The sequence below is a fragment of the Haemaphysalis longicornis genome, unplaced genomic scaffold (genome assembly GCF_048455015.1).
Source record: "Haemaphysalis longicornis isolate Haplotype H1 unplaced genomic scaffold, Haemaphysalis longicornis Haplotype H1 scaffold_1, whole genome shotgun sequence".
NCBI lineage: Eukaryota > Metazoa > Arthropoda > Arachnida > Ixodida > Ixodidae > Haemaphysalis > Haemaphysalis longicornis.
This window is the reverse complement of record NW_027526203.1, coordinates 86,433,738-86,460,801: the sequence shown is the minus strand read 5'-3', so window position 1 is coordinate 86,460,801 and position 27,064 is coordinate 86,433,738. Positions and strand designations below refer to the sequence as shown.

The following is a 27,064-nucleotide window of genomic DNA, read 5'->3' as shown; positions in this document are numbered from 1 at the left end:
GTTAACCCTATCCAAACGTTTGACAAACGCATCGACTGATGAAAGACCACTTACCAGCGAGCTGTCCACACCTGTCGCCGTATCCAAATGCTGTTTGCGGCCGTTCCTCGTGTGACAGGGGCACATGAAAATCTTTCCACCAAATGGCACTACTAGTCCTTCACAAATAAGAAAAAACGACGGCCCAAGGCGAGGCTTGAAGCTCCGGCCGCGCCGAGTCACCGGCCGCGCTGCGTTGATAGCACAGAGGCTGTTTACATCCGGGCAGCCAGTCGTGCCGCCAGGGCAAGTTGAGTCGCTGCAGTCGGGTGCGTTGGCTCGCTGGCACGAGAATTTAAATCGTCTATGTATGCGCAAGCAACCGAAGCAGATGAACATTGCAATTGTTTGCAACGGCGAGAACTGCCTCTTCGTTAGCAGCAGAGTTTGACAACAGCTATCGCCAAAATAAACAGATTGAGACAACACGGCCGCGCTCTCTGCCTGTGATCGCGCTGGTTGAAGCATCTATACGGGTATACGTACGGTATTGGTTTTGTAGCTGCGTGCAACCGTCGCGTCCTGCTTACTCGTTCTAATTAGCATTAGGCCACGGTTGAAGTGCTGGTGCACGGAGACAACAGAAGACTAACATGGCGACCGCCCGCTTGAGATGATTACCTCAGATAGGGCGTTTATTGTGGACGTGGTAGTATACAAGGAACCGAACGCCATCTCACAAATGGTGTTAAGTCGTTCTAAATCCTCCCTTTTGCTACCCGGATGGGCAACGGTACTACCATGGAGGTTCGTCCACTTCTTTAGACCATGCCTAGGGAGTACATTTTTTGCTATAGGTACTTTTCAGGGCACATTACTTGATTAAAACTCCATTTCCGGCTAGTTTGCGTTTACAGTGTGGTGGTGGTTGCAGTGGCAGTTCTCCTGAGTCTTTCCGGCATTCGTCTGAACTCGGGCGGCAAACCTTGCAGTCGGCGGCTGACTCTAGTTGGACAAGTATCTTGGCAGTTTCCAGAGGTCGTAGGGAGCATAAAGGGTGTGTACCCATCACTTCCAACAAATGTCACGATGCCAAAGACGACGCAGTTGACTTGAAGGAAAAACAAGTTTATTGGAGCGAACTTGTGCGACCATAACAACCCAAAAAATACAAAGGCGGCGAAGCAGCACCCAACAAAGTGACGCGCGCAGACGAGTATCGGCGAATCGAATGCCGCGACGTCTGCTCCGCGGGCACGTATGTTTTGGCGCGGGTGTTTCTCGAACCGTCGAATTGCATCGAGAACAATGTAGATAAAATAAGACTATTGCAGGCTAGTATCGTTAAGGCGAAATATCCTCCCTATCAATTGAGATAGTCCTTGAGGCAGAAGAAGGAAAGGAACATGCGCTTGACTCGTGGCACAGATAACACAACCTTGGCGCAGCCGGGCGATAAAAGGAAAAACATAAATAAACAAATGCGATGCATGGTTCGCGGCAATATATGGTGGACTTGAGATGTAGATTGGGAAATGAGAGTTTGAAGCTGCCTGAAAAGGGTGCATGCCTGCATTCATGTGAACGCGAAATCTACCAAGCAACCCAGTCAACAATCGGCTCCTTTTGTAATGAGTTGGCGCAGATTATTTTTAAAAAATGAACTACTTGTTGCTTCAAAAAAAGCGTTGGTCTTGTAAATAAGTGCGTGCATAGTACTTCGCAAGAAGAACACCCACAACAGAGACACTGGCCGGTTATTTCATATGCCTAACTCACAGGTGGCAGAAGTCCAACGCCGTATAGACACCTCCCAGGGAGATGCAAAAATTGTTCGATGCATGCCACTTCATACGAGCCAACGTAAAACGCCCTGTAGAAATGCCCGGTAAATGCATATTGTTGCGGTATTCTTCCTGCCCAGCACGCCAATGTACGTCCACTCCAATAAGAATACTTGGTTGTGCGTCGCCGGCATTGGGAGCAGCGATTAAGCGGCCCTCATGAGTAGTAGTAATGAGTGGTAGTAATGAGTGTAAATCAATTTTCGTTGTCTCTTCAAGTGGACGAGGAGGCCACTACATTTTCTTTTGCGGTAGAATTCGCAGAACCGCGGCGGCCGCTTTTCTGATGGAGGCGAAAAGCAAAAACGCCCGTGTGTACGAGATTTCGGCGCACGATAAAGATCCCCAGGTGGTCAAAATTAATCCGGAGCACTCCACTACGGCGCGCCTCATCGCCTGCGTTGCGTCGGCGCGTTAAACCCCACCATCATCATCAGAATTCGCAGAAGCATTTCCGTAGTGCACACTGGGGGAGAGACTCAGGGCGGGCTGTTCACGGGCTAAGTACAGGAGAGCGGGGTTGGCACGCACGCAGGCACTACCACTCGATGGAGGTGTTCGCGCACTACGACGTCCTGGACGCGGACGGGAGACGCGTGGCCGAGGGCCACAAGGCGAGCTTCTGCCTCGAGGACAACGTGTGCCAGCCGGGGGTGGACAAGCGCTACAACTGCGCCAACTACGGCGACCAGGGCGTCTCGGTGGGCTGCACGGACACGTACGCGCACAACATCGATTGCCAGTGGGTCGACATGACAGACGTGCCGCACGGACACTACACGCTCAAGGCGAGTCTGCCAAGCTTTTATAGTTCAAGTTTGGGCTAGTTGTTTGAACATGATCGCGAGCACAGCGCATGGACACGGCCACAAAAGCAGCAAGTGCCCTCGTAGTCGGGATAACATTAAGCCTCGCTAGCGTCTTCCCCTCTCCGCGCTAGGCCTGTCAAAAAGTGAGCTCGATGCTATCTAGGCACTGAGCAGCAACGGAGGTTAATGTAGAAATTGGTTGCTCTGCGCATGAAGAAGTACAGATCAAAGCATAATCTCTCAAAAGCTTTCAAGAAGACACGAAAAAATTTTTCCATAGTGTTTATGAACAAACAATTTCTGCCATATCTTTTTTTAGTTTTGTCACCTTCTTTTAGTTCAACTCCTTTGATATAGGCCTTCAAACAGCAAAGTTGCAGAGCAACACTTTTTTGCTGTGTGACCTACAACCTGTAGATAGTGCGCCATAACTGCGCCAAGCCTTCGCGAACATCTGATTTATGCAAAAGGCAGAAAGGACATAGGAGCGATCCGGACATTATTGTGTTTGTAGGCGCCACGACTACCAGAAAGAGCGTCGTGAATACAAAGAGCAAAGAAACACGGTTTATCATGCGCATGAAAACAGCGTGTACGCAATTCACGCGACAAAAATGCAGGCGTGCTGTGGGAAAAAATCCTGCGGGTCACCAGCAACGATGCAAGAGTCGCGAAGTGACCATGCATGCTGTGGGGCCATGCCCCTCAAATCGGGGTTAGAAGGCGCTAGCGACGTCCTCCTCCTTGGTGGGGCGAGGGCGATCCTCGCGCGCCTCCCTCCTCTCCCTACGAGGCGACGGGGGATGCGCGCAGGAGACTCCCCGGGAGAGACCGCCCTTGGGACGAGCAGCGATCGCACGGTACGTAAATGCCCTTCGGCCACTTTTGGCCGGTTCTTGCATTGGCCGTTGTTTCCCACTTCCGTGGGTCACGGCACCCACCGTGTCGATTAGCGCATGCCTCGATTTGCGTCAGTGCGTTTATCTAGGATGCCCGGCGAGTCTCCGCGGGCATATTCCACTTCTTGGTGGGTTGCCCCCGCGTCCGCGATGTGACGGCTTGCGCCGTCTAAGGTCAGCGGACGAGCGCCGATGCCGCCCGATCGAGTCCAGCGGCTTGAAATGTGTAGCGGCCACAAAGAGCCCCCTTCCCCTACGTCAGCGAGCGTTGCGGCCGGCCAACGCCGGCGGACCCTAACTGCTGCCCGACTACGGGCTGGGCACACGCTGACGGCTGTATGCCCCCGGGGCTAGGTGCGTAGTGCAGTGTACCGTTTGTATCGTGGTTTCCCGCGTAATAAACCGCTGTACTATGAAATGTATCGCTTCCATGTCAAGTGACTGACAACGTACACTCGCGGCGAGAGTCGTGGCTCGCTCTCGAACCCGTTATGGGCAGAGTTGCGCGAGAGCAGTGAGAATAACGACGGCGCGTTATTCTATTACAATCTATTCTGTTCCTTAAAGCTAAGGTCAAGTATTAAGGATAGGATGAGATAATGCCCACATTTCTGGCGCTCAACGTGGGGCAGCGTTTGATTGCTCATTTGCTGCCATACCGTAGCGAGCTTTGCTTGTGCAATCGGCTGGCCGCGCCAGGCACGCTAGTTGCGTGCAGTGTACGTTCCGGTGAGAGCTCGCATTCGGGCCGCCGGCCGGACCGGCTCCTCGTTTTGTGGATGCCGGCGGAGCTCGAGAGCGCGAGGTTTTCCTTGCTTCGAGCACATGAGAACATAGGGCTTTTGTGCTGTGTTCGACTTTAAGGTTAATTTGACGCAACCCACGCTCGGGTGCTAAAGGAGATGCTCGAATTCGAGTAGCCTCATTCCACAACTCAGAGTGTTCAAGCTAGTGTTGATCTCGTATCTATAGGGATTAATGCGACCGGTTCCTTCTGTGAGGATGCCATGTATCGTGGGTATTCACCCCGAAGAGCTAGCCACGGTTTTGGCGGAACGATTCCTTTTTCCGAGCAGTTTCTCGGCCGCCTTTGGTAGGCGGAGCGCCGTGACGTTGACTGGCTTTGCAACGGGCGCTGGGGACAGGGACCAGCTTGTATTGCTGGTGGTTCCGGGGATGAGTGTCCCGCTAGGCCGACTGGGGGCTCGTGGTGTAATACATCGCCACCATTATTGAGTATGAATGATTAAAGGCGGAAGTCTCGAAAAGTCAGATATGCGTATTTTTGCGTCATTGTCTTAGCTCACCTTGGCCATACAGTCTGGTAGGCTCGAAGATCTTGTAAATGATCAGCCGCAGTGTCACTGGCAGGTGTGAAGTGGGACGTTTTTTAGTTATTTAATTGGGTTTTCCGTTGTTGGGAGACACCTGGCCTGTGATGACCTTAGTCATGTGTCGCCAGTATAGTGTGGAAATTGTGCACCTGGATTAGTCCTAGAGCACGTCGCAATACCGCGCCCGGCTTATCCATGGCGTGGCCCGAGCACCTTCGGTATGTCCGACTGTTTTGGGCGGACACATTGTACCGTTTCTGCCGACATCACCTTTGTGGAGTCGCCTGGTCGGATGACGGTTATAGCCGATTGATGACCCCGCACGCGCACACCAGCCTGTCAACAATCCTCCCGAGGCGATTCCTGGTGAGCCAGTTGACCCTTTCTCCAGCCCGCTATGTAAGTGAGAGAACGCATGTTTCTTATTGTGAATTCTTTGCTGTGTATTGTTAGTGTTTGCGCTGTGTGTACAAGCTTGCAGCTTTTCATGGTAGTGCTCGTATGGTTGTGATAAGAATTGTGCATTTCTTTGTCTAGTTCCAAGCAACCTGTATAGAGAAGTGTAAAAGAGACTTAGTTTTGACAGTGTTGAGGAGACGAAAACAAAAAACAAAAAAAAAAACAGAAGCGTAATGGCTTTCGCCTTCGCCGTCGAGGGGGGAACTCGGGGCTGTTGGCCGTCTCTTTCCCCTCCTTCGGTTCTTGGAAATTCCGAGGGTGGTTTAGTTTGTATTTTGTTTCCAGTTTCTGCGCGGCAACGAGACGCGGGTTAGAGCAGTAACGTTGGGTTAGAGAGGGTGATGGCCCCCTTGCTTGGACGAGTGGGTACTCTGGTTTCCCTTAGCCCCTCGTTTCTTGTCGCCGCCGTGGTCCGTCTCGTCCTTGCGTGGAGGAGGGAGGGGAGATCGGGAGCGCCGTTTTGCAGGGGTTGGCGGTAGCTTTCGTTGTATCATCTGTTGTTGTGTGTGTGTGTGTTCATTTCGGGTGTGGAGTGAGTGAGTTACTGCCCATCGGTTCGTTCTCCGCGTCTTCGTGGCCGTTGGGACGATTTTCGCGGACCTGACGTGCGGGGGACTGCGTATGCTGTTGTTTTGTTGCGTGTTCTCGGCCCAAGCTGTGGGGTGTGTGTACGCGCGCGCGCGCTTTCTTCAGCGTCTGCTGTGAGCGAACTTTCGTCGGAGGCCTCGTCCGTTCGCCGTGGCTAGTCTTGTGCTTCTGCCGCCTTGATGAATGTGACGTGTGTGCGCGTCGGCAGAGGGGGACCAGTGTGCTTCCAGTGGTTGTTTCCGCCCCCGCGTTCCATCCTCGCGTGCAACACCGCAGACTGGCGTGTGTGAGTGCGTGCGTGTGTGTGCCAGCTTCATTCGGCCGAACAGTACACCCCGCTGGTGGTGCGTGTCTGTGGAGAGCGCGCCATGTTTTGTGGTGTGTGCCGGCATCGCGGCCTCTTCGGCTGGCTCGCTGCGGCCGGGGACGCCGACAACCGAGCGCAGAGGCGCCCTTCGTCTCCGGGAATGCGGGCGCCTTGAATGGCCGAGCTGACCTTGGACTGCCTTCGACTCGGCCTAACCCCCCCTCCTTCCTTGCGTGGGGCTGAAGCTCGGGCCGCTCCCCTCTCTGGCTGCTGCCCCGTTCATCGGTGCCGATCCCGACTCCTGGCTTCCAGCAGGTGCACGCGCTGTGGTGCCTTCCTGCTGGATCGTCGGCTCACGCGCTGCTTCCTTCCCCTCCACCCCTCTGCGGAGCGACGCGGCTCGACGCAACGGTGGAATCGCTTCTCCGTGTCCGCCCATTATCTGCGCGCCTCGAGAACTCTGCGTTGACAGACTCGATGCTAAGTGTGGCTCCCCGATGTGACGACAACGAACGCTGACAGCGGGAAGATCTTTTCGCCCCTTTGTGCCCCGTGCTGCCGAACAATGCGTAGCCCCGTGATGACCACTGCAACCCTTTGCGGACTTGGTGCAATATTTCCACCTCTGTGTATCTTTCTACACCTGTGTATCTAGTGTAATGTAATGAAGTGTACGTAATGTAATGTAATTAAGCGTTCTAGTGCATTATAATTAACCGTAGGTTGTGTAATTTAAGTAACAGCTGTGTTCGTGTAGTATAGTGTACGTAGTGCAACCTTAGTTGACCTCCTCTGTATAGCGTAACATTAGTTCCCTCACCAAGTGAGTAGAGTATTGTTTATAGTGTACATTTCTTGTTTCGCACCTTGTTCATAGTGTGTATGTATATCTTAAGCATGTGTAGCGTGCGTTGTGAATGCAGTGTTTGTTTAAGGGCTGGAGTAGAGGCTGGTGGGCACTAGCTTTGTTTTACTTACATTAAGATTGTTCTTTTTGGATGAGTACGTGATGGCCGGCTTTCCGACCGTCAGGGGGGCATTTAAGGAGAGGGGGATGTGGGGGCCATGCCCCTCAAATCGGGGCGAGAAGGCGCTAGCGACGTCCTCCTCCTTGGTGGGGCGAGGGCGATCCTCGCGCGCCTCCCTCCTCTCCCTACGAGGCGACGGGGGATGCGCGCAGGAGACTCCCCGGGAGAGACCGCCCTTGGGACGAGCAGCGATCGCACGGTACGTAAATGCCCTTCGGCCACTTTTGGCCGGTTCTTGCATTGGCCGTTGTTTCCCACTTCCGTGGGTCACGGCACCCACCGTGTCGATTAGCGCATGTCTCGATTTGCGTCAGTGCGTTTATCTAGGATGCCCGGCGAGTCTCCGCGGGCATATTCCACTTCTTGGTGGGTTGCCCCCGCGTCCGCGATGTGACGGCTTGCGCCGTCTAAGGTCAGCGGACGAGCGCCGATGCCGCCCGATCGAGTCCAGCGGCTTGAAATGTGTAGCGGCCACAAAGAGCCCCCTTCCCCTACGTCAGCGAGCGTTGCGGCCGGCCAACGCCGGCGGACCCTAACTGCTGCCCGACTACGGGCTGGGCACACGCTGACGGCTGTATGCCCCCGGGGCTAGGTGCGTAGTGCAGTGTAGCGTTTGTATCGTGGTTTCCCGCGTAATAAACCGCTGTACTATGAAATGTATCGCTTCCATGTGAAGTAACTGACAACGTACACTCGCGGCGAGAGTCGTGGCTCGCTCTCGAACCCGTTGTGGGCAGAGTTGCGCGAGAGCAGTGAGAATAACGACGGCGCGTTATTCTATTACAATCTATTCTGTTCCTTAAAGCTAAGGTCAAGTATTAAGGATAGGATGAGATAATGCCCACAATGCCCAGCGACATTTTAGACGGCCTCTGAAATATCCCATTGCTGCTATCACCGAAAAGTTGATAAAAACGACATCCAGCGCAAATCATTTCATTGAAAGCAACAACGGCATTTTTTATGCCTGGAAAGAGAGGGAGAACGTTAAAATTGAAAAAAAAAAATAGTGCCCTTCTACTCTGTGAAAACGGATTGCCTGCGAAGCTGCGCGCCCTCCACGAAGCAAAACACGTTTGTTTGTAATTCACGACTGAGCATACTTCCTAGCCAATTACCGGAATGAAATTTGGAACAGACCCGAGCTTTATTTTAGCGGACAAACGTAGGGCTATCGCTTGCCCTCCCGCGTCGTACTGTTTGTGTAACACGCCCACCCAATTCAATCTACCACTCAGGAGACTGGACCGGTCGCATTGGGCTGTTTGACGGCAACGTTTACACCTCACGCCAACACAACGGACATGTCATCAGTAAGGGCAGAAAACCTTCAGCTGCGTGTGCCCCCGTCTTTTCACTCCCAACTCCGTGCACGCATAAACCGGCAACTGGCCATGAACGGGGGCTTAGAAGTGAAGAGCGCTAACAACACGAAGCGATTTCGCAGGCCATTTCTGGAGCGGCATGACTAGCGACGAACTACTTTTCTCCGCGGACCAAATCGCTCATCGCTTCGCCGCGGTTCGGGGTTTCCAGAAAAATCGCTCACCTTCCGGAAGGGGCCTCAGAGCCGTACGGGGCGCAAATTCCCGCCTAGGGAGAGAACGAGGGAACGGGGCGAGCGGCGGCACAGCGCATCCTAGACAAGCACGACACCTGCCTACTGAAATGCGTTTATTTTTTGCGGAGGATGCGCAGGTTAACCTTTTGACCCCTCGAAGCGCATCGCGCGATTGGCCAGGCCCGCTTTCGGCGCTGCACACATTTCAAGTCGTTCTGATCACAACCCGGCCGCTCAGCTGATCGGCAGCCTACCAAACCCGCAGCCTCCCACGCATGCTGCGCTGGGGCGCCTCGGGGGATGTGACTCACCTTGCGCCGCGTTCGCCGTGAAAGAGAAACGCCGCGTTTGCCGAGAATGAAAGCGGTGCACGGGACCGAACGGCTTCGAAGCGTGGTCGGCATACAGCTACGTCAAAGGTTAATCGAGCGAAACCAAGACTAAGCCTTTGCGTATCTCATGTTAGCTGAGCTAAGTCGCGCTTCCATTTTTTCCCTCCGGTTGTCGCGACAAATGCGCACATCAAAAACCTTGATGCCGCGTGTACTTCGATAACCTTATTGGCTTCTATGCGGCAACATTGGGATCGTGTTTCGCCGTCGCTCGCGGGATGGCTCTCATGTGGCTGCCTCAGGGAGCCATTGGGGCGATCGATTGCGGATCCCTGTCTATCGCTCGTCGTGTCGCTCGCACAAATCGCTCCAATTGGTTGTCGCTAACGACGGTGTCGAACGTGTCGCTCTGAAAGCCCTTTAGGCTGCACAAGTGATATGGGCCCCCGTCGGGGTTCCAAGCGGGCCAGTTGCTCTTCATCCGGTAGGGATTCGCAGCCACTCGACCAGCTGGAACGTGAGGCGGCAACCGCGGCTTCAGAGGCTTTCTGTTGTTTTCGCGAACAGGCGTGAGCACTCCAAGCGAACGACATCTCTACGTCCCGTAGCGAGTTAACACCTCCAAGGCCTCGACCTTTATTCTAACGGACACGCACGTGGGTGTCCCTTTCGCTGCCCTGTCGTAGGCATCTTATTTGCTGTGCAACACACCATCCCACACCCAAACCACTCTATTGCGAAGGACAGCTGACAGGGCGCACTGAGCCTTGAGACTCCAAGTTTAAATCTCCCCCCATGGCAACGGCATCGGTAGCGGCATTAAGCCCTGCTGTGCGTGCATGACCCCTCACTCCACCACCAACCCGTGCGTGCCTAAACCGGAAACAGGTGATGGGCACATAATTAGGGGGGAAGTACACCGGCCAAGGGAGAGAGAAAGACCTTGTAAGCGGCCAGACTAAGATCTATTATTATTATGGGTGTCAAATATTCGAAAATTTCTAATATTACTCGAATAATCAATGTTATATTCGTATTCTCTTCGAAAACAATGTATTCGAAATATTTCGAATATTTGAACGGTTCGAATAATCGGCTATTATCGAATATTTGTATTGTTAAGAGGAGGACGCGCTTTTAACTTCAAAAAAATGACCAAAACAGCGTTTTTTTGAAAGTCACATATTCGGCTTCTATGTTTTCTATGCTGTGCGTTTGCAAAGTCTTTCCGCCGAAAACCGTCGCAAAGTGGGATACAAAATACTTTTGCCAGCTGCGGTGACAAAATGTCAGCCTAAAAGGGAGAAAAAGAACGGCAATTTTCGGAGCACTGTATCTCCGCAACGGTGCCACCGGGCGCGGCCATTTTGGTTAGGCCGAGCGATTCTCTGTCCGGTCCTGGCCGCCTCTTTTATCTTCGTTTATTCACAAACGCACGAACGGCAGAAAAAGAAAGACGCACAAACGGTTTCTCAAAAGTTTTTTTTTTGGCACCTACGTCTCTTGTTGCAGTGATTTCTTCGTGACCCCTAAGTCTATTTTTGATTTCGTTCTTGGGGTTATATTCCTTGATAAACAGTTGATGTCGTGACACTCTTGGTTTTTCTGGCTTACTTTTTGTAAATTTTTTATTCAAATTTTTGTTCTTGGTCTACATGCCCGTTGTACATTCACTTCTGAAAAACTGAAAACTAAAAAAAAAGAGTTATCACAAAAAAAAACGCGCCAATCCACCCCGTGAATGTGGTTGGAAAGCAAAGCTGTAAACGGCACCCATGACGATTTCCCATGCGACGTCACTTAAATTCACTCACATCGCTCCACAAATAGTAAAACCAGAGAAAAGTGAATTGCACTTAACAACACCATTTATTACTTCAAAACGATATTCGTGGTAAGGTTAAATCAATGCATGATGCATGAACGGTGTTTGGTTGAGTTGTATTGGAGTAGCACAAGCGTGGAAACTTTTTTTTATAAAATTAAAGTTCCAACCCGGTGTTAGACGATCTGACTTCTCCGTCTCTGCGCCGCGGACGGAGGCGGCGAGATTGGCGGCAGAGAAGGAGGAGGAGGCGGAAGAAATACTTCTGTTGAGATTTCTGAACGGCCCAGAGTGCAGCCCTGGGGAGTGATTCCTTCTTGTGTGGGGCCCATATTCATTCCGCGCGGACTGTGTTCTGTCCACCCGCTGGATCTGGGTAGGTAGAGAGGGCCTGGACAGCAGCATCTCCCATTGCTCTTGTTGGGTAGTTGACGGAAAGAGAGGAGGGTGGTCAGGGCTAAATTACGGGGCCGGGTGTTCTTACTTCTGAGCAAAATTAACATTCAGCGTCGTAGCGATTCGGATACATTAAGTGAAGACGCGTAGGCTGTGGGAAGGAGCCCGGATTGTATGAGCCGTAGGGTTGTTTGTTGTTCCCCGGAAAGGTCAGGGTAAGGCGAAGCTACGGTCTGTCTTAGAAGGCGATAATGCTGTGTTGTCTGCCTGAGCGTGACAAGCGGATGACTGTCCTCGTGCAGCTCCATAGCACGGGAGGTAAAAGCGCAGGCTTGTCGGGTGGGCATATTTGTTGCCCTCCATTGAAGCGTGAGGGGGTGTCCAGATGATCTGCATGTAACCGTTTGGGGAGTGGTTTTTTAGCACGCGCAGTGCATGTCAGGTCACCCAACACGACTGGTTATTCCAGTACGCTTGCTTGGAATCGGTTACTACCCTCCGAACTACTCTCCGGTTGAGTGAGAGCCAAGGTGATGGCTGCCTGTTCTGCTGCCGTCATTTCTTGGGTCCTAAGCGAGGTACACGCAAGGAGGTTGGTTCTGGAGGTAGCCACGATGACGGCGTATTGCTGCCCTCGATGTTTGGAGGCGTCTGTGTAGATAACTGCATGATCCCCACCGAGGGTGGTATTTAGCGCTTGAGCCCGTGCTTTTCGGTGACCGTCGTCGTGTGAGGGGTTCATATTTCTAAGCAAAAAGGTCATCTTTAGTTTTGGTCGCCAAGAGTCTGGTAGACGTCAAGCGGAATGACATTCTGGGCTGCCCAGCCAATCTGGTGAAGCATGCGGTTTCCCACCGCCGTTCTGAGTCGGATCTTCTGGTTAGAAAGATGGCCTTCTATCAGCTCTTCCACCGTGTGGTGGATCCCCGTGCTAAGCAGCCTCTATGTGGACGCACTCATGAGAAGACCAATGGTCTGCTCAGCCGCCTTTCTAATCATTATTTAGTCTTCCTTGTCGAGAAGAAGACAGGGAATTGACGTAAGTGACTGTCGAGAGGACAAAAGCTTGAATTAATCGAAAGGTACCGGATTCCTTTAGGCCTCGCGTCTTGGTGGCAACTAGCCTGATCATGTGTATAATTTCATTGATGCTGTTTTAGAGATGCTGCAAGGAGACGCCACTCTTGGTGTTAACCTTGAGATGTAGGCTCAGGATCTTGATGCTGGGGCTTGGAGTGATGTCCTGGCCATCAAGGAGTATTTGAATGTATTCCTTTATTTGGCGTGAGGGCGGACGTCAAGGAGCTGTGATTTTTCACGTGTACACTGGAGGCCACATGCTTTAGCTCATTGGCGTACTAGAAGTGAGATGCCATGCATTGGTGTGAGCTTCCTTTTATTTTTGTAACTCTTAGCACATGCGCAAGGTGCGCACAGGGCCGCTAGACGGGCATGAGTGGTCGCGTGACGCTTTCACGTGGCATTCAGCGAGAACGCAGGGGGTAAACCCGTAGATGCGCTTGGTGAGTACACCACCCGTCTTCCCCGTCTTCGCGTGGTCTCGTAGCTAAATCGGTAAGACGACGGGCTCTCGCTTTGTTAGTCTATTAGTTCCAGGTTCGATTCCCGGCGGTGCCAGTAAACTCTTTTATTGTTCGCTGGAGTTTTCTGGCGACACCAACGGTCGCGAAAGAACCCGTGGGGGGTAGAGATAAAAAGCTTTGCTTTAAAAATTCTCAGGCTGTCACTGAATTGTACAGAGTACGCATGCGTCGCACGTAGCCGCTTGTCATGACTGAGTTAAGATTATGGCAACACGTGTCTGTTAATGCCGACGACTATATATACTCTGTGTGTTCCTTGAATAAACGTTCTTTTCGTTCCTGGCTTCTGTCCCAACGATACATGGTGTCAGAAGTGGGATTGTTTTCAGCAAGTACGGTATCTTGATGCGGGTGTGGAAGGCTGTCGTTGTTTTCAAAGCAAGTTCTCGCAATGGAACTAGTCAAGCCACCGGAGCACCTGCTACTTTCTGGCAACATCTCCAAGAACTGGGACCTGTTCATCCAGAAGTTCGACTTGTTCCTACAGGCGACAGCACCGACGACAGAGCCAAGGTCAGAAGCTGTCAAGGCTGCGCTTTTACTTAGTGTTGCTGGCGACGACGCGCTTGAGGTGTTCAACAACTTTACCTTCCTGGAGGCCGAACGCAAGGATGATTACGCGACGGTCGTGAGGAAGTTCAAAGAGTACTGCCAAGAACAACAAAATGAAGTGTACGAGAGGTACATTTTCCGGTCAAGAACCCAGGACGAAGCTGAGCCGTTTGAGCATTTCTTGCGCGACCTACGAAAGCTATCCCGAAGCTGCACCTTCGCTGGATTAACCGAGTCCATGGTCCGCGACCAGGTCGTGTTCGGTATACACAACCCAAAGTTGCAGGAAGAGCCTCTCAAAGTAAAAGACCTCACGCTTATCAAGACAGAGCAAATCTGCAAGGCGGCGGAACTGGCCGGACAGCAGAACGAGGCGTGGTCTCAGGCGGAGAAACAAGTCACGTCGGTAAACAAGCGTCCGTTTAGGTGCAGGAAGTGCAACCTGTCGCACGAACGAAACAGGTGTCCGGCGTTCGGGAAGACGTGTTTTGTATGTAAAGGCTCAAATCACTTTGCGGCGTGTTGCAAGAAAGGGCCTAGAGTAGGCGAAGTGGTAGACGAGCAAGATACTTTCCAAATACTTGATGTCAAGACTTGCACTACGGAAAGATCGAAGGACTGGATCGTCAGCGCAAAAGTGGCCGGCCAGGACGCCGTCTTGAAAGCAGACACAGGTTCCCACGCAAACTTGCTGCCTTATTCGATCTACCGGAAGTGCAAGGGAGTGCAACGTCTGAAGACGAGCAGCTCCACTCTGCGGTCTTACAGTGGTGATGCCATCAAACACTTCGGTGTTGCAACTTTACGAGTGACCATGAAGGACCAGTCGGGCGATTTCGACTTCTTCATAGTGAAAAAAGGAAGCCAAGCAATACTCGGACTATGTGCAAGTGAGGCGCTCTGACTGTCGCTAGGTCAGTAGATACTGTCAACGATGGCACTTCGCATGGAGTGGTGCAGGAATTTGCTCAACTGTTCCAAGGAACAGGCTGTGTAGCCCGTCAGTATCGGATGGTATTACGCACCGGTTCGACACCGGTAGTGCAGCCAGCGAGGCGCGTACCCTTGGCACTACAAGAACCACTGCGGGAAAAGCTGGACCACATGGAACGGGACGGCATCATCACAAGAGTGACCGAACCGACGGACTGGGTGAGCCCGCTTGTCATTGTTCGCAAAAAGAACGGCACAATACGTGTATGCATTGATCCTAGGCATATCAATGAATGCCTAAAACGTGAGCACTATCAGATGCCTAAGCGTTAAGAGATTGAAGCTGAGCTCGCTGGCGCTATGTATTTTTCCCGCCTCGATGCTAATTCGGGATTTCACCAAATTCCTTTGCATGAGGCCACGTCTAAAATATGCACGTTTCGCACCCCTTTGGTCGCTACCGCTTTTTGAGACTGCCCTTCGGTATCGCTTCAGCTCCGGAAGTATTTCAAAAAACTTTGAGCGAGATATTTGACAGGGCTCCGGGTGTGCGTGTCTACGTCCATTACGTCCTTGTCTGGGCAGTACTAAAGAAGAACATGACGCCCGCCTGCGGAATGCACTGCAACTGGCAAAAAACGCTGGCTTGACTTTCAATGCAAGCAAATGCAGGTTCGGGCTAACTCAAGTTGATTTTTTGGGTGACGTCATCAGCCGAGACGGAATAAGGCCAAATGCCGCACTGAGCATGTCCCTTACTGAAATGTCCCAGCCAGCGGACAAAGCCGCGGTGCACAGAATGCTGGCGTGGCCAATTACTTTGGCAAATACATTCCGAATCTCGCTGAAAAGACCAAACTTTTGCGCAGCCTAATCAAGAAAGACACAAATTTTGAATGGTCGGACAACCACGCGAAGGAATGGACAGATATCTGCACATAGCTCAGCAGCGCGCCTTTGCTCACTGTCTCTGATGCCAGCAGGGAAACTAAAATTTCTTCTGACGCTTCTAAAAATGGACTCGGCACTGCACTTCTACAGCTTTATGGTGACAGCTGGCGGCCTGTGGCGTATGCATCACGGGTGATGAATGAGAGTGAGCAAAGGTATTCGCAAATCGAAAAAGAAGCCATGGGCATAACTTTCGGTTGCGAAAAATTTCACCACTTTGTATACGGCCGCAAGATAGCCATAGAGACAAACCACCGGCCACTGTTGGCTATTGCATCCAAAGGAATTGGTGACATGCCACCGCGTCTCCAGCGTTTCTTCCTGCGCTTACTGAAGTACGACTATTTGCTTGAATCCGTACCATGAAAACAACTGCTGCTGGCCGACATGCTCTCAAGGTCGTCGTCCATCAGCCACCCAGGGGACACAAGTGGCTCGACAGAAGAAATAGAGGTTCACGCATTTGGTGCAGTCTCGGACTTGGTAAGCAAAATAACTTTGGATCGCTTAGTTGCCGCCACTGCAAGTGACCCCGAGTTGCAAAAAGTGATAGTCTACATCAACGGCAGTGGCAATCTCGATGGCTGCATGAAACCTCATGCTGCTGAGCTGTGATTAACAGAGGGGGTGGTGCTAAAAGGAACAAAAGTAGTCATTCCAAGGTGTATGAGGGGCGAAATGCTTCACCGCATACACGAAGGGCATTTGGGCGTCAACAAATGCAAAGCAAGAGCTCGACGATTGGTGTTTTGATGATGATGATGGTTAGTGTTTAATGGCGCAAGGCCAACGAGGGCAAAGAGCGCCAGAGAAGACGTTATTTAATGGAGAAGTGATTACCATACAAAGGTAGGTATAAAAAGAAGAGAAAAAAAAAAGTGTAAACCGAACATAGTAAAATCAATTAAAGAAAATGGTGATGGCTGGTGTATAGGGCCAGATTTGATTATGCGTGATAGGAAATGAGGTTTAAAAACTTGACGTCTAACAAATACTCAAACACACGTTTCACAGAAACAATGGCATCGTCACCTAGAAAAAATGATGGATGTAGGGGAATATGTTGTCTGTAGAGTTCTCTGAAGTGTTTGTGTCGTGTTGTGTGAAGTTCCTTGCATGTGATTAGTATGTGCACTACGGATAGGGCCTCTCCGCACCTGCTGCACTGGGGTCTAGAAGATCCCGTCAGCAGATGCGAGTGCGTCGCATGGGTGTGCCCTATCCGCAGCCTTGCCAAGGCGACTTCTGTGTGTCTGTTGTGCGAGTCAGTTGTGTACCGTCCCAAGTGTGGGTTTATTACGTGTAGTTTGTTGTCTGTCTGTTCGTCCCAGTGTGTTTGCCATGTTCTGCGCAGGTGTTGTTTTATGTGAGGCTTGAGGTCTGTATATGGTACGCTTGTTATGTCGACAGTGTTCCTGAGTGCAGCAGCACCGGCCCTCTCGTCCGCCAACTCGTTCCCAGCGATCCCAGCGTGTCCTGGGACCCAGCAGAGGAGCAGCCGATGCTTCTCCGCATACACAGACATTATAGTGTTGAATACAAGATTAATTATGTGGTTTTTGGGGGGTTTATGCGATGATAATGCGCGAACAACACTCAAAGAATCTGTGTAGATGATAGAATTGGGAATTTGATTTTCAAGGATATGTCGTACAATCAGTAAAATTCCGTACGCTTCTGCTGAAAAAATTGTTGTGTGCACGCTCATGGTTCTGGCTGCATTGAAATTTGGACCATGAGCAGCGCACGACACCATAGTGAAGGTTTTAGAAGCGTCACTGTAGAATTCAGCACGTGGGTATTTGAACTGCAAAGAAAGAAAGTGCTGAAGTATTGCAGCTCGCGGTACCCGATTTTTGTCAAGCTTTATAAAAGAAAGGTCACAGGACACAGGGCGAACTTGCCAAGGCGGTAAAATGTTTAAAGAGGATGACCTGTACACGTCTAAAAACGAAGCACTCAGATCCGAGGCTCGCTCTCTCGCTCGAAGTGAAAAAGGCGGAGTAACAGACGGGCGATTTACAAACAGCACAGATGTGGATGTATCGTTAAGGACAGGATAAAAAGGGTGGTTATTCTGAGATGAAATTTTAAAAGCATAAAGTAAGTCCATGTACGTTCGCTGGTTCTCAAGGCTCCACTTATTACATTCAACATATAGACTCTCGACAGGGCTAGTGCGAAAAGCACCCGACGCAAGCCGTAGCCCCAAGTGTAGTACTGGGTCAAGCATTCGCAATGCTGTTTTACTCGCCGACCCATATACCACACTTCCATAGTCCAAACGAGACCCAACCAAAGCAGTATAGAGCCGCAGTAGGAGTTCTTTGTCAGAACCATACGAATGGTGGGAGAGAACCTTCAGGATATTCATTGTTTTAAGACATTTTTGTTTTAGTTGTTTCATATGAGGGATAAAGGAAAGTTTTTCATCAAGAATTATACCAAGGAACTTGTGTTCTTTTTTGACCGGAATCGTGACACCATTCAGTTTGATGTCTGGATCTGGCCTGATCCCACGCCTTTTGGAAAACACAACACAAGAGCTCTTGACTGGGTTCAGCTTAAAACCGTTCTGATCTACCCAGCCTGCTAGTTTGTTGACACCAAGCTGGACTTGGCGTTCGCAGATTGACATATTGCATGATTTAAAAGATATTTGCACATCATCTACATACATTGTACAGGAAATGGTTCGTGGCAACGCCTTTCGAAGTGAGTTCATCTTGACAATGAACAATGTGCAGCTCAAAACGCCGCCTTGAGGCACGCCGTTTTCCTGCAGGAAAACATTTGAAAGGGCAGTGCCAACTCTCACACGAAATGTTCGCTCCGCCAGGTAGCTATGAAGTGTATTAAACATATTTCCCGAGATACCGAAGGCTTTTAGGTCGCAAAGTATCCCGTATCGCCAAGCGGTATCGTAGGCTTTCTCGAGATCAAAAAACACCGTAGCACAAAACTGCTTATGGACAAATGCATCCTTGATATACGACTCAAGGGCGACGAGTTGGTCGTTTGTGGATCGCCCCACCCTGAAGCCGGCCTGGCAGCTCTCGAGAAGACCATTGAACTCTAAGAAGTACACAAGTCTCCTGTTGATCATCTTCTCGAGAAGCTTGCCCAGGCAGCTTGTGAGGGCGATGGGTCGATAACTGGCGGGAGAAGAAGGGTCCTTACCCTCCTTCAGGAACGCCACTACAATAGCCTCCCTCCAAGATTTTGGGATGTGCCCCGAAAGCCATATGTTGTTGTATAGGTGTAGGAGTGTTTCAAGAGTGTCCGGGTGTAGGTGTTGTATCATGGTGTATGTAATCTTATCTGCGCCGGGAGCTGAAGGTTTACACGTGCTCAGTGCAGCCCTCAACTCATAGAGTGTAAATTCAGAATTGTAACCAGATTTTGACCTGTTATTGCAACGTAGGGACTTCTTTTCACATGTATTTTTATGTTTCAGGAAAGTGTTTGTGTAGTGTGCAGAGCTGGAAACGTGTTGGAAGTGTTGTGCAAGAGTATTAGCCTGGTCTTCGAGTGTGTCCCCTGTTGTACTGACCAGGGGCAGGCTATGTGTATGTTGTCCTTTAAGTTTGCGTATTCTTGTCCATACCTTATGTGCATCTGTGTATGAGTTAATGGATGTAAGGAAGGTGCGCCAACTCTCTCGTTTTGCCTCACGGCGCACACGTTTTCCGAACGCCTTGGCCCGTTTGAACAAAATGAGGTTATCCGACGTGGGGTACCGACGAAGGATACCCCACGCCTTGTTCTGGGCCTCTCGCGCCCGCCTACAGTCCTCATTCCACCACGGCCTCCGCTGGTTGCGCGGGGCTCCAGAGGCGTGGGGAATGGACCTTTCGGCGGCGTCGAGGATGTGCGCCGTGAGGAGTTGGGTAGCTTCTTCAACGTGTAGGTGTCCTATGGATGAGTGGTGTAGTTTGGATGTCTGTGTAAATGTATTCCAGTTAGCTCGTGCTTCATTGAACCTATTATGGGAAGATGGACTGCTTGGGCCTTTACCTATGTATGTGAGTGAGGTGGGGAAGTGGTCACTGCCATATGGGTCAGTTCCCACTCCCCACTCGACAAGAGGAAAGAGAACTGCGGAGCCAATAGCCAAGTCAAGACATGAGTATGTGTTGTGACCTATGTTATGGTATGTAGGCTGTTTATTGTTGAAAAGGCATGCTCCAGAAGATGTAAGGAATTTTTCTATCAGGCGACCTCGGGCATCCGTTCTGGAAGAGCCCCAAAGAGAGTTGTGAGCATTAAGGTCGCCTGTAAGGATGTATGGTTCGGGCAGCTGGTCAACCAGCGCCTCGAAGTCGGAGCTCGTAAGTGAAACATCAGGAGGAATGTATATGGAGCATACCGTTATCAACCTATTAAATATTATTAAGCGTATTGCTACAGCCTCAAGGATAGTGTTCAAGGTGACAGGGTGGCATGCTAAGGATTTCCGGACGATTATGGCCACACCGCCAGAAGAGTGTGTGCAGCCATCCCTGTCTTTCCTGTATACCCGGTAACTATTCAAGAAATTTGTGTGTTTAGAATTCAAATGTGTTTCCTGAACACACATTACACTTGGCTGATTGGTATGCAGAATCTCATTTACGTCGTCAAGATTATTCAGAAGGCCTCTGCAGTTCCATTGAACAATATTTTCTCTTCCCATTATTTAGTGAGAGCTACTGGAGTGTGTATGTTTATGTGTCGTCTTTCGGGGCTGTGACTCTTGGATTGGGCTTTTTGGGCGGCCTATCTGAAGGCTTGGACGTCGGGGGCCGCTCCTTGCGCTGCGTTGCAGGCAAGAACGGCACGACGTCCATCTCGTCATCCGATGTCCTGGGTGTGCCCGTCGAACCGGGCCCCCCGGACTTGGCCCCCCTTCGGGGGCCCTTCGTTTGAGCTGCCACCGCTGGTGGTGTCGGAGGCACCAGAAGTGGCACGGGCGGTGCGGTGGCGGTGGGAGCCGGTGCGGGGCTCGTGGTGTCCATGGCACACTCCAACGCACTGGACGATGGGGAGGCACGGACGGGAGCGGCACCGGTCCCGACGGAAGAGGTTGCCACCACAACCGCTGCTGCCTCAGCAAGCGGCGTGGTGGCGGGTTGGGCGGCCAGAGGCAACCCAGGGGGGGGCGGGGGCGGGACCAAGTCCGACTCGCGGTACTGGGTCCCCGCCGAAACCAGACGCCGCTCCGCCCCCCGGCGAGCCGCGTCGGCGTACCTCCCCAGGGGGAAAGAGGCGAACCTCTTCCGCGCCTCTGGGAAGGTGATGTTTTCTGTCACTTTTAGATGGATTATTTTCTTTTCCACTTGGAATTTCTCACACTTCCTGGAGTAGGCCGCATGAGGGCCCCTGCAGTTTGCACATGTGAGGTTGTCAGAGTTGCAATTGTCAGTGGGGTGGTCCTGCGCTGCACATTTCGCACAGGTAGTTTTGCCGCGGCAAGAGGTTGTGCTGTGCCCGAACCGCTGGCACTTAAAGCAGCGGCGCGGGTTCGGTATGTACGGTCGAATAGAGCATCGGATGTAGCCTGCATTTATATATTGCGGAAGTGTCGAACGGTCGAAGGTCAGGATAATGTGTTTGGTTGGGATTATCTTATCGTCCCTGCGCATCGTGATGCGCCGCACAGCTGTGACGCCCTGGTCCTTTAAACCTTCAAGAAGGTCGGAATCTGTTTCTGAAAGGAGATCCGACTCTGAAATCACACCCTGGGAACTGTTCAGGCTCCGGTGGGGCGTGATCTTGATGTCCAGATCATGGATGCGAGTTTGGGCAAGAAGTGTGCGGGATTGTTTTTCATTGTTGAGTTCGACAAGGATTTCTCCTGTCCTGAGCTTTTTGGCTTCATACTTTTCACCTAATGTGCTTTGCAGAAATTTCCAGACAAGGAATACCGACAGTGAAGCGACGGGTCTCGTTGGGTCAGCTGACTCGATCACAAGAAAACGAGAATAGTTATTCATGTTTGTTGAAAGGACAGTTGTTGACAGAGGTGGGAATGAAACTTCGGTGCGGCCCCTTTTCGGGGGCCGATCACGTCTGGGGGGGGGGTTTAGAAAATGCCATATATCATAGTATAGAAGCAGGGAGACGGGGGTACTTTCTTCCACAACCTTACCCTGATAGCTGAGGAGGTCCCGGAGCTCCTTGCCTGGTAAACAGACAGGGAGCTCATCCGCCGGAGCTTGACCTGGGCTCCGACGGCCACCGTTAGAGGTTTCTACCCTTCACCTTAAAAAACACATCACCACGGTTGGATCCAGCTTATGTTTGGGGGCTCGGGGTCCGCGGTATCGCCAGTACCGTCACCAAGATTGCTCAAGGTGCCCCGTGCGGGGGATTGGTGTTTTGGCCCGGACTTAATGCAGATATTGAAAATGTCGTCAAGGGTTGCGCGGTATGCCGAAAGTACGCATGCAAACAACCAAGCGAGAATTTGATGCTCAGACCAACACCCGACCACGCTTGGTACCGAGTCGGCGTTGATATCTTTCAGCACGGCGGAAGCTCGTACTTGTGCGTGTTCGATGCGCACTCAAACTTCCCTGAAGTGCAAAAGCTGAGCGACACCACGTCGGGCACGGTTATTGCCCAAATGAGTAGTATTTTTGCGCGTTGTGGAATCCCAGTTGAAGTATGTACTGACAACGGGCCCCAGTTCGCGTCTCACGAGTTTGCCATCTTTGCGTCCAGGTACGAGTTCAAGCACGTGACGTCGAGTCCTGGCTTTCCCCAGTCCAACGGACTTGCGGGAAAAGGTGTTCAGATAGTAAAACGGATCATGAAAAAAACTCAAGAAGCTCGCGAGGATTTCTGGTTGGGCCTGCTCAGCTATCGATCTACGCCACTTGAAGACGGTCGTTCCCCGGGCGAGCTTTTGCAAGGCAGGAGGCTACGAACCCGACTCCCAGACTTCAGTCAGCAACCCACAAGTTTGGTGCACAAGCATAGACAACTCGACATCCACAAGAAGACCTACCAGTGCTCAACGAAGGGGAAGTAGTGAGGATACGCGATAAAGCATGGAATCGCAAGGCACAAGTCGTGGAAATGGCAGCACCGAGATCGTATCGCATGGTTACTGAAGACAACAAAGTGTTTCGTCGGAACCGGAGACACTTGATGCCAACGGGTGAGCCATTTCGACGCAACGACCTCGACAGTGATGAGCCGGAAAGCGAGGATGATCAGCCAGGCACAACGTCACCAGCTGTGGCACACACACACCCGACTGAACTCTCAGCAACGCTCCCAAGAAGGCCTAGGCGGGTGACTCGACGACCAAGGCGGCTACAGTACGACCACAACTTCAATCAAGTCCATCGTCTAGGTGTGCTTTAGAAACTATTGAACAGAGGCAGATGTATCGTACAGACTACGCATGCGTCGCACGTAGCCGCTTGCCATGACTGAGTTAAGATTATGGCAACACGTGCCTGTTATTGCCGACGACTATATATACTCTGTGTGTTCCTTGAATAAACGTTCTTTTCGTTCCTGGCTTCTGTCCCAACGATACAGTCACGACCTTGCCCATTCATTTGGGGATGCAAAGCACTTTGAACAAGTTTTATATTTTGTTTTGTAGGCCACTCAAGCTTGGTACAAGGTGAACCGAAAGAAAATTTTATAAATAGCAAAGTTCTTAAAATATTACTTTGAATTGTTATGGTGTTATCACAGAAGCATTTCCAGTTGCTGTGCTAATTCTTATTAAAATTCTCAAAGAAATGACGGAGTTGATCCCGAAAGCCACGCCTTTAATTATTCGATATTGGATTCGATATTCGAAGCTACATACTCGTATTCGATTCGTATTCGAAAAATTCGATATTCACACACCCCTAATTCTTCCGCCAGAAGAACTATGACCAGCTGGTCAACGAGGGCCACCGACGCGACAATGTCTCTCGGAATGGAATTCTAGCTAAAGAAAAATCATGTGCTCACGCCGGCGTTCCAACGGGGAAAGTGTCTGTCAACTGGCAGGGACCCGCAGGTAGTGGGAAGGGTGGAATTCGGGGCGGCAACGGCCGCGGCTACATTCTCGGTGCCGGCGGAGGCGGCGGCTTTAGGGAGTTTTTACTTGATTCCGGAGTATTTACTTGTTGATGGTCCTCAATCATCCGATAACGGCGCGACGGCCGCTGTCAGCCGACTGCGCAACTTTTGAAAAAGGCATCGGTGATCCGGATTCCGGACACAGCGTGTAGCAAAACTTCGTTCTGAAGATGACATAAAGTCAGGAAGCATTACAAGATTGGCAGTTCATTTCTCCAAGAGGACTGACAACCTTCTTTTTTCCCATGCAGGTATCCATCAACCCGGAGTACAAGATGGCCGAGATAAGTTACGACAACAATGCAGCCATCTGTGACCTCGTCTACACGCAGACTTTCGCCGCCGTCACTAACTGCACGCTGGGAAGGCCGTGATGTCCAATCTCCGCAATGGAAGTGCGCAAGAGCACCAGGAGGCGCAGCATTTGCGCCCCGCCCCGTTTGTGATTTCCGCCCCACTGAGACTTTCCCGGAGCGAGGCATCCTCGGGACCGCCAATCTCTCAAAACTCCCGTTGGACTCGTTGAACGAGTAATGTCGCTTATAAGCAATTTTTTAGGCTATGGAGCCGATTCAGGAAACAGCTGGTGTTGTGCGCAGCTACGGCCCAAACGCAGCTGAACTGTCGCAAAATATTCGGACATGACATATTTTGGTTATTTTAGGCAGGTTGTGCACCCAGTGAGACAGTACGAAAGCCTTAACGGTGTTTACGCATCCGCGCGTACTCCTTTACCGCCTCACAATATGCAGTAACCCCTCAGTAACTCTAAGTCGTAAAATCCGCCAGAAAATTTAGAGTTAAGCAAATGCCTAAACTCTGTGCCCAGGTCACTGAAATAATAACTAATGCTGGCAACAAAAGCTCCGCTGCACAGGGGAGCTTCCGTAATAAACGTAAGAAGCTTTGCACGAAAAACGAATTCTTTCTTATTGCGGAAGAAAGAATTGTATGATGCTCGCCTGTTTCGCGTTCCCATCTGGTCTCAGAAAGCGCTCTCGAGCTGCTCAATGCACGGCATCAATTACTGGCCGCCACCGCCGCATTCTAAATTGTTATGACGCAGCGCAGCATCGCTGTTGTTTCTGTCATTGTAGGCACTTCCCGAAGCTCTCCTTTGTCTTGATGATCAGCTGCATTGTCCCCAGCTCTCTCAATGATGTTGGCGTCGGACAGCATTCAGGTAACGGGAACATCGGCCTCGCACAGCGGAAATTTGCTGTTCACGACCGCGTTCGGAGCATAGTGTGGCTAAGCGTTCAAGCGGAGACCTTATCAGCTGTCTGTAGCAGACTTTGTCTTCTGCCCTCTCTGCCAACATTTTGAGATATCCGTGGTCACCCGAAATACCGTTTCGAGATAAAGGATGGCAAATACTTGTCGTCTATGGGAGGTAAATGCACGGCGAAAAAAAGTTTTGACTTAACCGATATTTCGAGACATCCGAGTTAGGGTTAACGAGGGAGAACAGAACAACAGAACATAATACTCTTCTGACTTCTAAAACCTACTGTTTCCGAGCACATGCGGCATTCTCAGGGGCCAAGCTCCAACAGCATTACAAGCAAAATAGACATTGTAATGTCCTATGGGGCTAAAAAACACAAAACTACAGCGACGTCCTTCTCCTGAAGCAGCTATATAGCAATATATAGTGACAGCCGCAGAATGAGCGTGGCATTGCACATAAACTTGTGCCTAATAAAGATTTAGTAAAGCATGGACGTATGTTCTTGGAATTACTGTATACCGAAAAACTTTTAGCGTTATATTTATAGCTATTTGGAGTCTGGACACACCAGGACGTGCCGATATAGTAGTGGAAGGTGGTAATCTGCCTTTCTCCCGGCCCGGCGAATTGACTCCGAAAACGATGTCGGATGGGAGCCTCTATCGATCGACACCAGCTACACTCGCCCCCAGCACCTCAACTGACTCGTGCGCACGTGTCCGCGCGGCTTCGGAAGCAGTGACTCGTACGACGTCCGTCGAGGAATTGCGGCCTGTCCCTGGTCTGCAACTTTGGCGTCTGTGGGCCGCCCGCCGTAAAGCTGCACTACGTCAATGCGGATTCCCGCATCAATTGACGCGCGTCTGAACCTTCACCGCCTCAGAGCAGCAGGCCGTCGACAACGACGACTGTAACGAGGCCGCTGGCTTGACTGGTGCGCCTCGCGTGGCCCTTCGGCGTCTAGTACCTCGGTTTGGTGAACATTTTCAGCAATGGAGCTTGGTCAGTGTGCTCCAAAAGCAACGTCTGGCCCGTCACCATCCGCTTTTGCCTCTGTCGCTGCAAGTGCCTTCTTTCCGACCTTTGACACCGCACCGGTTCTTTGCTCACGTGCAGCGACAATGGAGGGATTGTTGGCAGCCATCTCCACCAGGCCATGACGCGCACTGCACCGGCATTCCTTGTGGGCTTTTTGAGAAAGCAGAAGGCAGCACACTTGACGTCATACTTAAAGCCATAAATACAGCACGGACTTTAGCCACGATTTCTGACTCGGCATCACGCGGAAATCGTTGCTATCACGAATCCCGGCAACACACCAGGCCGTATTTTTCACTTCGGGCCAATAGCTCTTACCGGGGCGCTCTGTCCGGCCAACAACAAGTCGGGGTCATGACGTCACTGTTAAAAGTCACGTGGCAAAGACCTTTTCCTCACTTCCTTCATAGTTTCACCGGTTTCACCCTATTGCTTTGTGCGTTTGTTTTTGTGCTACGGTCGTTTCGGCGTTTGGCGTCCGACTTGGCTTCCATCGGCGTAGCTGCTATGGGCGTGGTACGTTGTCGTGGCCGGTTACTTAAACCGAGTAAGTGCAGCGTCGAGCTGTTAACACTTGTCTTCCAGTTGTCTGCTTCCTTGAGCCAGCTCACGGGTGAGCCGGCGTGCTGAGTCCTCACCGGCGAAACGGCGACGAGATGACACCGACCCATCTCCTAAATAATCGAGGACGAAGTTCGTCACCACTAGTCGTGCGCTCCCTATCCTACAAGAATGGTACAAGTCATGTTGCCATCAGCAACAGCGTACATCAGCGCGCTGCAGAGTTCACCAGATAAAGAAATGCTGTGCTGCGAATTCAGTGATGTGGAAATGATTGTGTGCATCGGAGCGTTGTGATAGCTGCGAAAGTCTGTGATGCGGTACAGGGTAAACGCCGAAATGAGATGTGTTCTAGTGCACTGTGTTGTGGCCTATCTACTGATTGCACTCTGATATCGCTCTTCATGTCCGCTCGCTGGGCGGCTGCGATACTTGTACGGGCAGCGATTGTTTCAGGCCGCCGTTGCAGGCAACAGGCTTTGCTGCAATGCACTTGTGATGTGTGGGTAAACGACAGGAGGAAAGTGCTGAGAAGCAATGAGCGCTACAAAAACAACGGGCGATATAAAACAAATGAGACAGGCGTACTTGTCGCCCTTTCTTCTCGGACGTTGTTTTTGTAGCGATAATTTTTTATCTTGTTTATATGATAAGTCAACTGTACCAAGAGCACGCTTTGAAGATAAAGATGCTTTGGGGGAGCGGATCAATTTGAGAATATTCGTAGTTTGGCGTCCGAGTTGGTTTCTCTCAACGTAGA

At 51.2% G+C, this 27,064-nt stretch overlaps 1 protein-coding gene across 3 annotated transcripts in view; it reads left to right on the top strand.

Moving 5' to 3' along the window:
* Window positions 1-25,196, top strand: part of LOC144177877 (lysyl oxidase homolog 2-like) — a 374,790-nt gene extending 349,594 nt beyond the window's left edge. For all 3 annotated transcript variants that reach the window (XM_077705479.1, XM_077705469.1, XM_077705460.1), the window contains 2 exons: window positions 2,359-2,611; window positions 23,726-25,196. In XM_077705479.1, the coding sequence (XP_077561605.1) occupies window positions 2,359-2,611; window positions 23,726-23,790 (318 nt within the window). In that variant the 3' untranslated portion in view covers window positions 23,791-25,196. The remainder of the gene's footprint in view (window positions 1-2,358; window positions 2,612-23,725) is intronic.
* The last annotated feature ends 1,868 nt before the right edge of the window (window positions 25,197-27,064 follow it).